Source organism: Puma concolor, chromosome C2 (genome assembly GCF_028749965.1).
Source record: "Puma concolor isolate L17-30 chromosome C2, mPumCon1.1.hap2, whole genome shotgun sequence".
In the NCBI taxonomy this organism is placed as follows: domain Eukaryota; kingdom Metazoa; phylum Chordata; class Mammalia; order Carnivora; family Felidae; genus Puma; species Puma concolor.
In genome coordinates, this window is record NC_141675.1 from 72402198 (window position 1) to 72414225 (window position 12028).

General features: G+C 33.7%; 1 protein-coding gene across 17 annotated transcripts in view; it reads right to left on the minus strand.

The window, feature by feature from the left end:
- PEX5L (peroxisomal biogenesis factor 5 like) overlaps nt 1-12028 on the minus strand; it is a 231150-nt gene that overhangs the window by 97539 nt on the left and 121583 nt on the right. For 7 of the 17 annotated variants that reach the window (XM_086674786.1, XM_086674782.1, XM_086674790.1 and 4 more), the window contains one exon: nt 4316-4420. The exons of 5 other annotated variants lie outside the window; for them this stretch is intronic. In XM_086674786.1, coding sequence (XP_086530912.1) covers nt 4316-4420 — 105 coding nt within the window. Of the gene's footprint in view, nt 1-2265; nt 2361-4315; nt 4421-6734; nt 6801-12028 lie in introns of those variants that run through there. 5 more of the 17 variants (XM_086674783.1, XM_086674781.1, XM_086674785.1 and 2 more) reach the window with 2 other exon arrangements.

Genomic DNA, 12028 nt, shown 5'->3' on the forward strand with positions numbered 1-12028 from the left:
CAAGTAAAATGTTGTTTTTATTTTTAAACACTTTAGTACTTAATAATTTTAAAAGTTCAAACGTTAAAGTTAGTAAGTTAAAAAACAGTTTACAAGTATCTCATATTTGAACTGTTAATTTAAAAAGTTTGTAATAATATACCATGTATCTTACCTCATCTAAATAAAATTGAAAAATTTAAGATTGTTTTGTTTTATATAAAAACATAAATATGATTTTAATAAGTATATCTCTGCATTTTGAAAATTCATTTATTATTTGTGACATTGTTGATGCAAAGTATGTGTCATTTTAAAATAGGTTTTCTTTCATAATTTCATAATTGAACTACTTGTTTATGGCTTTATTAGTCCTATGCAAGTTTAGAAATTTGTGTGGTGCCCATCAAAATAGTGACCATGTCAAAACTAAGTTAACTGACTCAATCCACTGAAACCCCAAGACAACTAATTAAATCATTAGGATGCATCCTTTAAATATTTAGACTTTGAGAGTTTTGTCATGGTAACTCTCACACCCGACCAAAGTAATTTCTTGTGAGCTAGTAATCGTACTAATAGTTCTGCTCTGCCTCCTCCCCCCACCGCAGTAAAGGATAACCATGTAATAACTTGCAACTCTTTGACTTGATCTAAATGTCAACCAACTGACTATATTTTCCTGACAGGATAGTTAGACTTAAAAAATGTGAATCTGTTCATGGGGAAATGAATAGATATTACTGTTTACAGCTTGGGTAGTCCTAACATTGAGGCAGGCAGGAGAACATAAAGCAATTATTTCAAGTTGGTAATAGAAACCCAAACAATGCTATATTTAGCAGCCTTGAGAACATTTTTTCCAATCAAGGACATTATTCTTTTTATGTTTATAAGACACAAAAATAATATCAGTATCTAGGTATCAGGAGTGGGGACAGATAGAAAAACAAGGGTTGAGTTTGCCAAAAAAAAAAAAAAAAAAAAAAAAAAAGAAGAAAAAATTCCCTTAGCAAGAAGAGATCTGAAACACACACTTTTCAGATATTACACTCTATAGATATCTTGCTTAAAAAAGTGCTATGGGATGTGGTTAAAATGGAAATTTCTGATGGTTCCTTATGAGAAAAAATGTTTGCTAACAATTTCATTTTCATAAAGAATAATAATTTTTTCTATGATATAAGCAATCTTTTGGCATATAGTTGTTCCTTCTTCCTCAAATTGGATTAATTTATACTATTACAGTCTAGAGGAGTGCTGTGCAATAGAAATACAATGAGAACTTGCTAATTAAAAATTTTCTGGTAGCCGCTTTTAAAACATTGAAAATAAACAGGAAATAAATTTAATAATATATTTTATTTAGCCCAATGTATCCAAAAACTGATCATTTCAACGCGTAATCAACATAAACATTATTAATGCGACAGTTTATATTACTTTTCTTTGAATAAAATCTTCAAAATCTGGTGCGTATTTTATACTTTTAGCACATCTCAATTATGGGTAGTCACAAAACACTCAATAGCCACACATGGCTAGTGGCTACTGTATTGGACAGCACAGGTCTAGAGAAACTCTTTCCCTCAAAGACTTGAGGACGTACTGTTTTTCCTTCAAACCTTTCATCAATGCACACTTGTTTACATACTGCTTGACTTCAAGTGTTAGTCTAGGACAGCATGAATCTGAGCTTCTATGAAGTGCTTAACATATTGTTTGCTAATACAGAATTAATAATGAAAGTAAACAAAAAGAGGAATTCTCAGAGGGCCTAGCAATTTCTGAATTCGGGTCATCTGGCCAACTCTCACGTTTTAGTTCAATTTGTTCAGTGTACTATAAATGACTTCACTGGATTATGTTTGGTTAAATCTCTCTAAAAGTGATTGTAATAATCACAAAATACAAAAAATGCTGCAATAAAAACTATTCTACACTTACAACCTGTTGACTGAACAGTTAGTAAACAAGTTAGGACTCAGTGTTTCAAGAACTTATTTTGTACTTTATCAATTATGGTTACTCTAAGGACATTATCGAGAGAGCAGCAATTAGTTTCAGACACATCTGGAATCTATGAATGGGCAGCTGGCATTGACATACCAGTGATGAAGATGAGTCAATGTAGTCAGTAGTATGTAGCACTATGTCAGAAGGGGCTATACAGGGGATGCTTGGACAGACATATTTCAAGACACTAATACATTCACACAGGATAACAAGTAAGAATGTGGTATGGTACACGGATTGGATGCTATGGTTGCTATGAGAAGTACTCACTTTTTCAGATCATTCTGCTGCTTTTTGGCTTGTGCACGCCACTGGTGCATAGCAGGGAAGAAGCCACTTGTGTATAGTGGAAAAAGTATGTCAACTAATAAAGCTGTATTTGACTGAGAAATAATTGTATCATAGCTGTCACTAAATTAATTCCATAAAATTATCATCACAACAGATGCATTACGTTTTATGAATCAGAACTGTTTGCTGATTCATAAACTAGCCAGTATGCAACAAGAATATGATGCACCAAAGAAAGCATTACATAATCTTCATGCAGTAAAATTGTAACTAGAACCTCAAAAACAGTTAATGAAACATTAGACAGGGATTAAAGAAGGAACTTGCTACACACAAATGTTCTGAATATGAAAAAATGGTAATCACAATTTCTTTTCTAAATTAAAAAAATAAAAAATGTATTTTGTGTTAAATTTTAAATTCAAGTGTAGGTTATAATGGTAATTTTGGACCTTTGAAAGGGATTACTGGAAAGCACATAGCATTGCATGGTTTGGGGGAAAGAATCTTAGGTCCTGGGGCCTGTCCTAACTTGTGATAATCTGAAATGATATTGTAGTACAACTATGCCAATGGCAAATCTGGATAGGTCTTCTACTGATGAATATGGCTCTGTCGTTAGCCAAGAACTCCCAACTAGTTCTCACCTCCCTTAGCATTTACCTGAGGAACTCTGAGCTGCGTATTTTGGACATGGATCCTACAAAGGGTAGGAGATCGATGTAAAACTGTACATGTTTTACTATGTAAATTAAGTAAAGAATGGAGACGTTGGTAAATATAAAGCATATTTCTTTGTAACTACCACTATGTGTGACTGGGAAGAAGCATCTCTTCTTTATGGGTAAAAATCTCACAATATAAAATTTAACCCAAAGTCCTAGGAATCTTTAATAATTTTTTTTATTATTCAATTTTGATTGTTGTATGTTGTTATGATTTCCATTACTTACAACACAGTGTTTAGAATAAAATAAAACCACACATGTTGGCAGCAGCTGGGGATGTGATCTGATGATATTCTAAAAATAAGTTGCCATAATTTAGCTTTTGATATAAATGCCTTTCATGAGGACTGTAAATGGACATGTTTCTAATTCTAGACATGTTCATATAATTGGAACTGAATCACTGCATTTACTATTGCATTACAGAAAAAAGAAATGTTTAAGATAACAATCTAATCTAAATTATAAGATAAATGCAAGTAAAAATATTTTTCATTTAAAAATTTAAAACTGATAGTTCCACAGAGTGGTGATGAGTATACTATACATATTTATGTGGATTTTACAGGGTGTTTCAAAAGTCCCTGAGGACATACAGGATTCACAGTCTCAGCGTGTCTTTGCATACAAATGCAAACTTTTTTCTATACTTGTAATAATAAATGCTGAAAATGGCTCTCATGTGTGTATAATAGAGATGATATTTTTGTTTTCAAGGTCACTAAGTATAAGAAAGGTCACAAATGCCATTTTCTGCATGGGGACTCAGGGACTTCTGGCTCATTCCTGTAAATTAGGTATCCACATAAATATGTATAGACATATATGTAGTATGCATAGTCACAACATAAATATATTTAACATTTAAGAAAATTTAGATATTCTACTGGTAAACTGACATATGTATACAATAGAACTTGTATTTATTCACAGGAATTTGATTTTTTTTTTTTTTTTGGTTGTTGTTCAAATGTACCATTAGCTTAATTGTTATTTCTTTCCCAAAGTTGTTAACAAGATTCCTTTATAAAGAAGCAACATGGTTTACTTGCACATACATTTTTTTAAAACTAAAGTTGAGTCATGAACATTAATATCCACAAATGACTAAATGATGGAATTTTCCTTTTTTAGCAATTTTGTTTTTCATTTTATATTGTATAATTATTTCATTGAAACTGTGTTTTTTAAAAATTGGTTCAAGTTAATGTTTTTTTTTTTCTTTTTGCTAGTTAGAAATCACAATGTCTGATAGATTAACATATGTCAGCTTCCTACAGGAACCCTATGGGTCTGCCCACCTGTGATGTCATAGTAAGGAGGGGCTTTTCTTCAGCAGACTCCTCCCTCGGTATCTCCTTCATCACCATGGCAACAGCCTTATCTGCCGCCCTAGAGCCTTTTCCCTATAACAGTGAAATCAACAATGACTTGTGTCAGGAGAAATCTTTAACTTATTATTACAAGATATTCTAATGTTTAAAGAGCAATCCAACATAAATGAAGAGGTAGGCTGCTGCAAGTGAATCTTGAGGCTTTTGGCTGAGGAGAAAACACACAAAATCTGAAAAAAGATTATTTGTGAACTTTTAGTTACCTACTTTTTCACCTTTACAGCTGACATATTTAATTTTAACATAGTATTTTATATGTATAATATTTTTTAAAGCAATTTGCATGACATGAACATAATTTTTATAGTATTGATTTAAAAACACTATGGATTGTCTATTATGTTAATTTACAAATTGTTCCTATAACATTCTTAAATGTTTTGAATGACAGAGTCTGCATCTGAGATCGGGATTAGGATCAGTGTCTGACTCCCACAGAGGGGTTTTGCTGGGTGGTCCCTGGAGTCTGTCATTTTTTATTGGATTGGGCATAAAAAGAGTAAAAGTGTCATAAAACTTCTAAAACTTCTTCAGTGGCTTAACATCACAGAAATTCACCCAGCTTGTGTATTTTGTGGAGATAATATGACCTTGGCGAAAAAGTCTGCAATTCTCAATGTTTTTGAGATTGAAGAATTTTAATAGAAGTTTAGAAATGTCTTTTAATTGGAGAATCCCATAAATCTAGGTGTAAATAAAGGATGGTTGATAACTGAGGCACTGATATATGTGTGTGTGTGTGTGTGTGTGTGTGTGTGTGTATATCCCCACATTTTTTTGTTTCCCACAAGCAGAATTTGGGACTGTAAAGGGGTATACTGGCTTTCTGTCATTTTAGTTTACCAGACTATTAAGTTTTTGTGAGTAGATATGGCATAATGGAAAAAACAAAACAAAATATCACCTTCCCAACCCAATTAGAAACATCTTATACTATGTAAAAATTAAATAATCTCTAACCATTTTAAAAACAAAACGTCCATTTTTTCAGGTCTCTGGGCAAAGCTTCCCTAGAGAAAATAATTTTATACTAAGAGCACATATGAATATCTGTGCTGTAAATCTACTTAAAATACAAATGTAGCATATAGAGATATCATAGGCAAAGATACAAAAATGAACATATGGGGGTTTGTTATCTGAAAGGTAATTAAGAGCTAGGGTCAACAATAACTCCAGAGGTTGATAAATCTTGATAGTTTCCATGCAGCAAAAAAGGATGGAAGTGCATTATTATCTTGGGCTTGCAAGAGGGCTTTTAAGTATTTAGAAGGTAGGTTTACTCTAGGAAGCAAAACTGTCTATTTTCTCAGGCATTGCTTCTCTAAAATGTAATGAGTGGCAGCTTTTACTTATGAAAACAAAGAAAAACTTTCTCTATAGATTTTAACATGTGTGAATCTCTTTACAAGGCGGAAAGTTTCTTTGGTGTGTTTTGACTTAAGAACTAACATTACTGAATGATAATGTGTTATCTCCATGATGGAATATCAACTACTAGAGATTTTATTAGCACATATAACAGTAGTAATTTCCATATGTGTTCTGGAAAGTTTATATGGCCACAATCCTTAGAATAACTGACTTCTGGAAAAATAAAGAAAAACAATGATTTACTGCATAACAAATTGGGGTGCATAATGATCCCAGGTTTTTTCTTTATGAAGCAATGTGAACTTCCTAAAACAGAGATGCATACAATTCTGAATTCTGGGAAAATATTTATTATGGCACTATTAAACTATTTAACATTTTTTCAAACTATAAACATTATTTGGATGAAACATTACATATTATAAAGTGATATTGCTTTAAAAGCTACACTCATTTGTAGACTAAATATAGTTTAACAAATATATTTGCAGCTTATTTTTTTAAAAGAGCAAAATCATTTGTGAAGAATTCTTTCCATGCTCCAAGAAGTTCTAATAATATAGCAATAAACAAAGTGGCATGCTTATATTTAAATTCCTAATATATTTAAAATAACAAGGTATACTTTTAAAATAATAATAATAATTCAGAATCTGCTCTTGGGCTAAGAAAAAGATGTCAATTGATAAGCATCTCAAAAAATTTCAGGTCAATATTTCAATATACCATTTATTTGAAATGCTACCAATCATAAACTACATACAGATATTTTTCACATGTGCAACTATTATAGCTAGAATTAGCAACGGACATGCCATTTCACTAAAACAAAAAACAAAACAAAACAAAAATTAGTCCTTTCATGCTGAACTCTAGAACAAAGCAGTGGTCAGCTAGAAAGGATGTATAATAAACACATGCGGTGCTTTTTATTTCTTGCAGAAAAACCCACCAAAGCCAGGGTCAGGTCACTTTTTTGAAGACAGTGCCACTTTTTCTTCAAGGTTACACCTACTACCTGAAAAGAGTCATGACACCCATGTTAGTGCCTGCTAGCAACTTTTTTTCTTTACACCTTTTGGCTTTTGAGTTATTACCCCACGAGCCTCACTGTTCTACAAGTGTAGTACCGTCGGAGAACAGAACGGGAAGGTCCGCCACAATGACATCTCCATGGTTCCAGACAGAGCGTATACAACCACTGGCAAATCAAATGAATATGCTCATATAGCAAAGCAAGATTTCCCCCAGACCATATTGCCACCTCCACCTGGTATCTTCAAATCAAGCTGTGTTATCTCTGACATGTCCATTTATCTTGTGGGGGTAACACTTCTAGAATTCAGAACTTGGCTGATAATGGATTTGGCAATTCAGGGAACGATACTACTCTGCTTATCAGCAGCTGTGCAGGGCTGACAGTGATACACCCATACAAGTTTTTTTGTTTTTGAAGTCAGTGGCTTAAAACATTGTAAGAAATATGTATGCATAATTATCTAGACTTCAAGCTCAATTTTCTAAATATAACCACACCAAAGACTCAATGTTAATCTATTATCTGAAACAATACAGAGAGAGCAAAAATGAAATATATGCTTAAGCATACAAGTGGATTTAGAGTACATTAAGCCTGTATGCTTCTGTGTAATTCTTAGCAACAACAGAAAAGAATAGTGCAATGTTACAAGTTGATTAGCACATTGGGACACCTTCCAGCAATTTATTTCAGCCTATTTCTTTTCGAATAATACTTCAAAATCACCTTTCCTCACTTCCTTTTTTAATTTCTTGAGATGATATTGACTGTTTGGAAAACATCACCATATGTAGAGATTTCTATTTTTCTTGGTGATTTTCTGTAGAAAAATTTCCAATATTCTTTTTTTTTCTTTTATCACTTTGTTTCCTCACCAGTGATATATATAAAATAATCACTTTTCTAACAAATAATAATTCTTGAGAACAATCTTTTTGTTAACTTCTATTATAAGATCAGGCATACATGAATGAAATGCAGATAGTACAGCAAGTGACATTGACATTTATTAAGAAAATCTAATTTTGGCTCACTTGTCTGTGTTAACATAGTACATAAACAACAGAGTACAAAGTACTGAAGTCACAGGATCTTCGCAGGCTGGACACCAGGCTGTGAAAGCTACCAGACATCTTTGGATGTGGAGGTATTGGCTCCAGGCCGGTCTCATACGGAGGAGAACTAAATTATTTGGAGAAGCTTCTATGTGCTGGGTACTCTGCTAGGTGTTCTACCTATTTTTACTTGTACCATCACATGAAAGCTCTGTGGGGCACGAACTGTCTTTGCCAGATTGATAGTGAGGTGTGTGTGTGTGTGTGATGGTGTGATTTGGCTGAAGCCTCAAAGCCAGTATGTGGCTAAACCAGGACTGAAGGCACAGCCACCTCCCAGACTGTGTGCTTCCTTCTCTCCCACATCCGCCTCACTGATTGCTATAAATGCAGGTTGTTTATACCACTTAAGTTTCGAGAAGGAGCCACTTCTCAGTATTAATCGCAGAGTGTGGGTCTAAGGAAATATTTTTGAAAAACGTTTTCTTCAGTGTGCAACGGTCAGTAAGAATCAGCCATCCATAACTTCACTCATGAGTATATTTTGAATGAAATGTTTTTGTTTCTGTTATCATTATGGAAAACTAACCTGCAGATTTCATGTATATACACTTCTTTTTATTCCGTAGATCTTATCAGGTTTATAAGCTTTAGCATCACTTTAATTCTTATTAAATGTTAACTTGATGCTATTAAATGCCATCTTTACTAGGATTGTCCTGAGGTTTTGGGTGCACAAAATACTTCAAGTGTACAATTCCAAAGTTACATGTCCCATTCATAAGCAATTTTGTAGTTGCAAATTCTATTACTGCTACTATGCAGATTGTAATTTAAAAATCATTTTTATTATTCTTAATCTATCAACAATAATCCAGAGTGCCTTCAACAGAGATATTCAAAAGTAGAAATGGAGAAAAAGTAAGTTAGGGGAAAAGTAAAAGACTATAATACTAAACATCACTGTTAACCCCAAATTATCTAATATATGAATTTAAAAAATAGACTTTCTTTTGTTATAATTATAAAAATTAATACATGCTGTTGCCAAAAATTAAGAAAAAGCACTAATAAAAAATAAAAATAGCAAACCTGACATTTTCATGCATTTTCCCAAAGTTTCATATTTACAATATTGGAGATTAAACAGTTTTTTAGGATGAATGTTTTAAGAATAGGCAAACTACCATCAACTTTACAAGTTTGAGTGTATTGAATATATTTCTTCATATATACATGTAGGCAAGCAAATACTTGCCACTGATATTAGTTTAACAACGTTGTTTTAAATGAAATGATATTCAGTTTTGCATATGCTGAAAAATGATAAATCTCATAACTTCTGGACCCTGGACTTAAACGCACCTGTAAGAAGCTACCCACAAAAAAGCTAATTTCTGATGGTTGTCTTGTCTCTCACGTGCAGAGACAGGATAACCTTTTTTTACTTGGGAAGATAAATGTCATGGTAAGTGTCATTTTCCAACATGGGAAAATGTCAGAACAATGCTTCCTGGTATCCTCTGAATGCTGGTGATCCCTGCCTACCATATTGTGTCCTTTCCCATTTTGTGTGTTCCTGTAGCTTTCTTCAAACTAGAGGAGGGTTTAGACCAGGCTGGTTCTATCAGTTACAGTTAAATCTTCCCCATCCCCTCCTCCAACAGAATAATTTTAAATTTTAAAAGCCATACAAATAGAACTAAATCTGGGTCTACTGGCCAATCCTTGTTTCTAATCATATAGAAGAAAGCACAGATCCAGATGTAAACAACTAGGATGCATGGACAGAGATTCTTAACTAGAGATTCATATATAGAATTCACAAATCATAATGTATTCACTATTGGTTCAGTGAGGGCTTCCATATAGTTCTTCCTTACTATCCTGTTTTTCTTCCACAGTATTGTTTTTCCAGATGAGAGGTACACTCTGCTCCAAGCCATCACTATTATAGGAACTCTAGAAAGTCTTTCATTTCTCCTATATAATGGTTGTGCCCCTGGTGCGTGTGATGTGCTTAACAGTCACTTCCTGTTGTGCCCTTCCAGACTCTCCAGGTGGTGGGGCTGTGCAGGGAGTGGGTTCAAGAAAGTCATGGATAACAATCTCTATGGTTGTTAACTCTAAACCTCCACCCACAAAAGTCACCAGGATTCTGAGCCCCCCACATGCACATTCACGCTCCTTGGCCTGAGTGATTGGTGCAGAGGGATATTGACTACCATGCGGCCCTAGCACTTTTGCCTTCATGGGTCCCTTCCTCCATTAAAAAAAAAGGAAAAAGTCAAAAGTCGCATCTTATGACTGTGTTGTTATAAAGACAAACGTAATCCAGGCTGGATTTATTATTACACATCCATTATTATAACAGTCATTTTGGGGGCTCTGATTTTAAGAGAGATTAAAACATTTTTATGGGCCCTTAAAAGCATCTAGTGCCCTATGTACTGTGTCCACAGTGCCTAATGCCTACATTGAGCCCGGGTCATGTCTTTTCAAGAGTCAGTGTGGCGTCCCCAGGTCTGCTCTGCTGTCATCTATGGGGGCTCTATTTTGGCGGTGGTTGTTCCCACCCTAACAGGCCCCTTTGCTATGGCCACTGCTATCACTATTTTTGTTAGGATTCAGGGAGTCTCCCCTAACAGTACTTACAAATCTTATTGGGTGCCCAATCAGTAGCTTTTATCTTGTAGTTCTTAAAACACACTCAGAAAATCTGGAACATTTAGGCCGGAGGCAGAAAACATTGCTGTGTAAAATTGATGGGATTCTTAAAATGTAATCTCTCCACACCAGACAGCAAGGCTAAGCACTTCATTCTCTCCTGCCTCAGGGTGTGTTCCTGACCATCCAGGAGCACTTCTGAGAAAGTTGAGTCACGCTGTGTCTCTACTTTTATTAAAAAAAACAGCCCTCAATGACTAGAGTCACCAACTGGTTCCAAAGTTTTCCTCACTGTTTTTTTCAATTTCTGTTCCTCAAGAGAGAAACAGCACCGCCTTGCACTCCAAATTCCTGAGTTGTGCATGAAGAGTAGCCTCCTCCCAGGGACCTGGTTATAATCCTCTATTTTGTAAAATGGTTTCTGATTGTGCCTCATCAAAAAACTGCCTTGTGTGGGTGGAGACTATGCTCATTTCTTTTGAACCATTTTGTACGATTAGGTATAAAATAGACACTCAAGTTTACTTAATAAATACAAGTATTAGATGCTGTTTTCAAGTTATTTAAGATACTGAAATCACATAATATGGGCAACTTTGACAGGAAGTGAATTCTGAATTAGATAAAAAGTCTTAAAGACATTTAAATAAGTTTCAAGCATCTAAATAAAAATTCATTAATATTAATAATATGTTGCCAAGTAAATATGTTTGAAATTTGCTCTGAAGGACAGATAAGACTTATTTTTAATTAACAAGATCCATTTGTCCACAATTTACCATTTGTTTGTTCTGTTGAGAAGGTTAAACATTCTCCTGCCTAAGCCTAATTGTCACTGTGTCCCTGGGGCTTATTTACCTGTGTGCTTAGCAAGCTTTCTTGACAAAAGGTCAAGGTGACAGCACTCGGTTCTCATTCACCTATAACCAGTGATGAAGTGGTTAAGTTTACTATCACGTTTACTCTGACTAATGTGGCTCTAAATTACTTAGCACCTATTTTATCTCAACATTGAGATAAATATAAACAATATATATTTACATATTTTATTTAATATATATTTATATATTATGTAAATAATATAAATTTGATAATTAAGAAGTAAATGTAGAATAAAGCATTGTTTTCTTGTTTTGTATGATAAATCCAAAATTTGTTATTTAAAGTTATATTTTATAATATATTTATATTTTAGAGACTTTTAATAATATGTGAAATACACAACCAAAAATGTAATCTTAATTAAAGGTTACTCTTGTTACTTTCAGTCCCTTGTTAAATATCTCAGATGATTTGCAAAACAAGGTACTTTTCTGGGGTTATTTATAAGAAAAAGGAAACCAGTGAAAAACACAAAGTCCTAAAGATCACCTTGTTATTATTTTCTTTTTGAAAAATGTCTCCCCAAATATAAGTACTCCAGACTGCTTGAATCTTACTTGCACAAATGGATGGATGTCCCAACATTCAAGAGAAAGTATGATA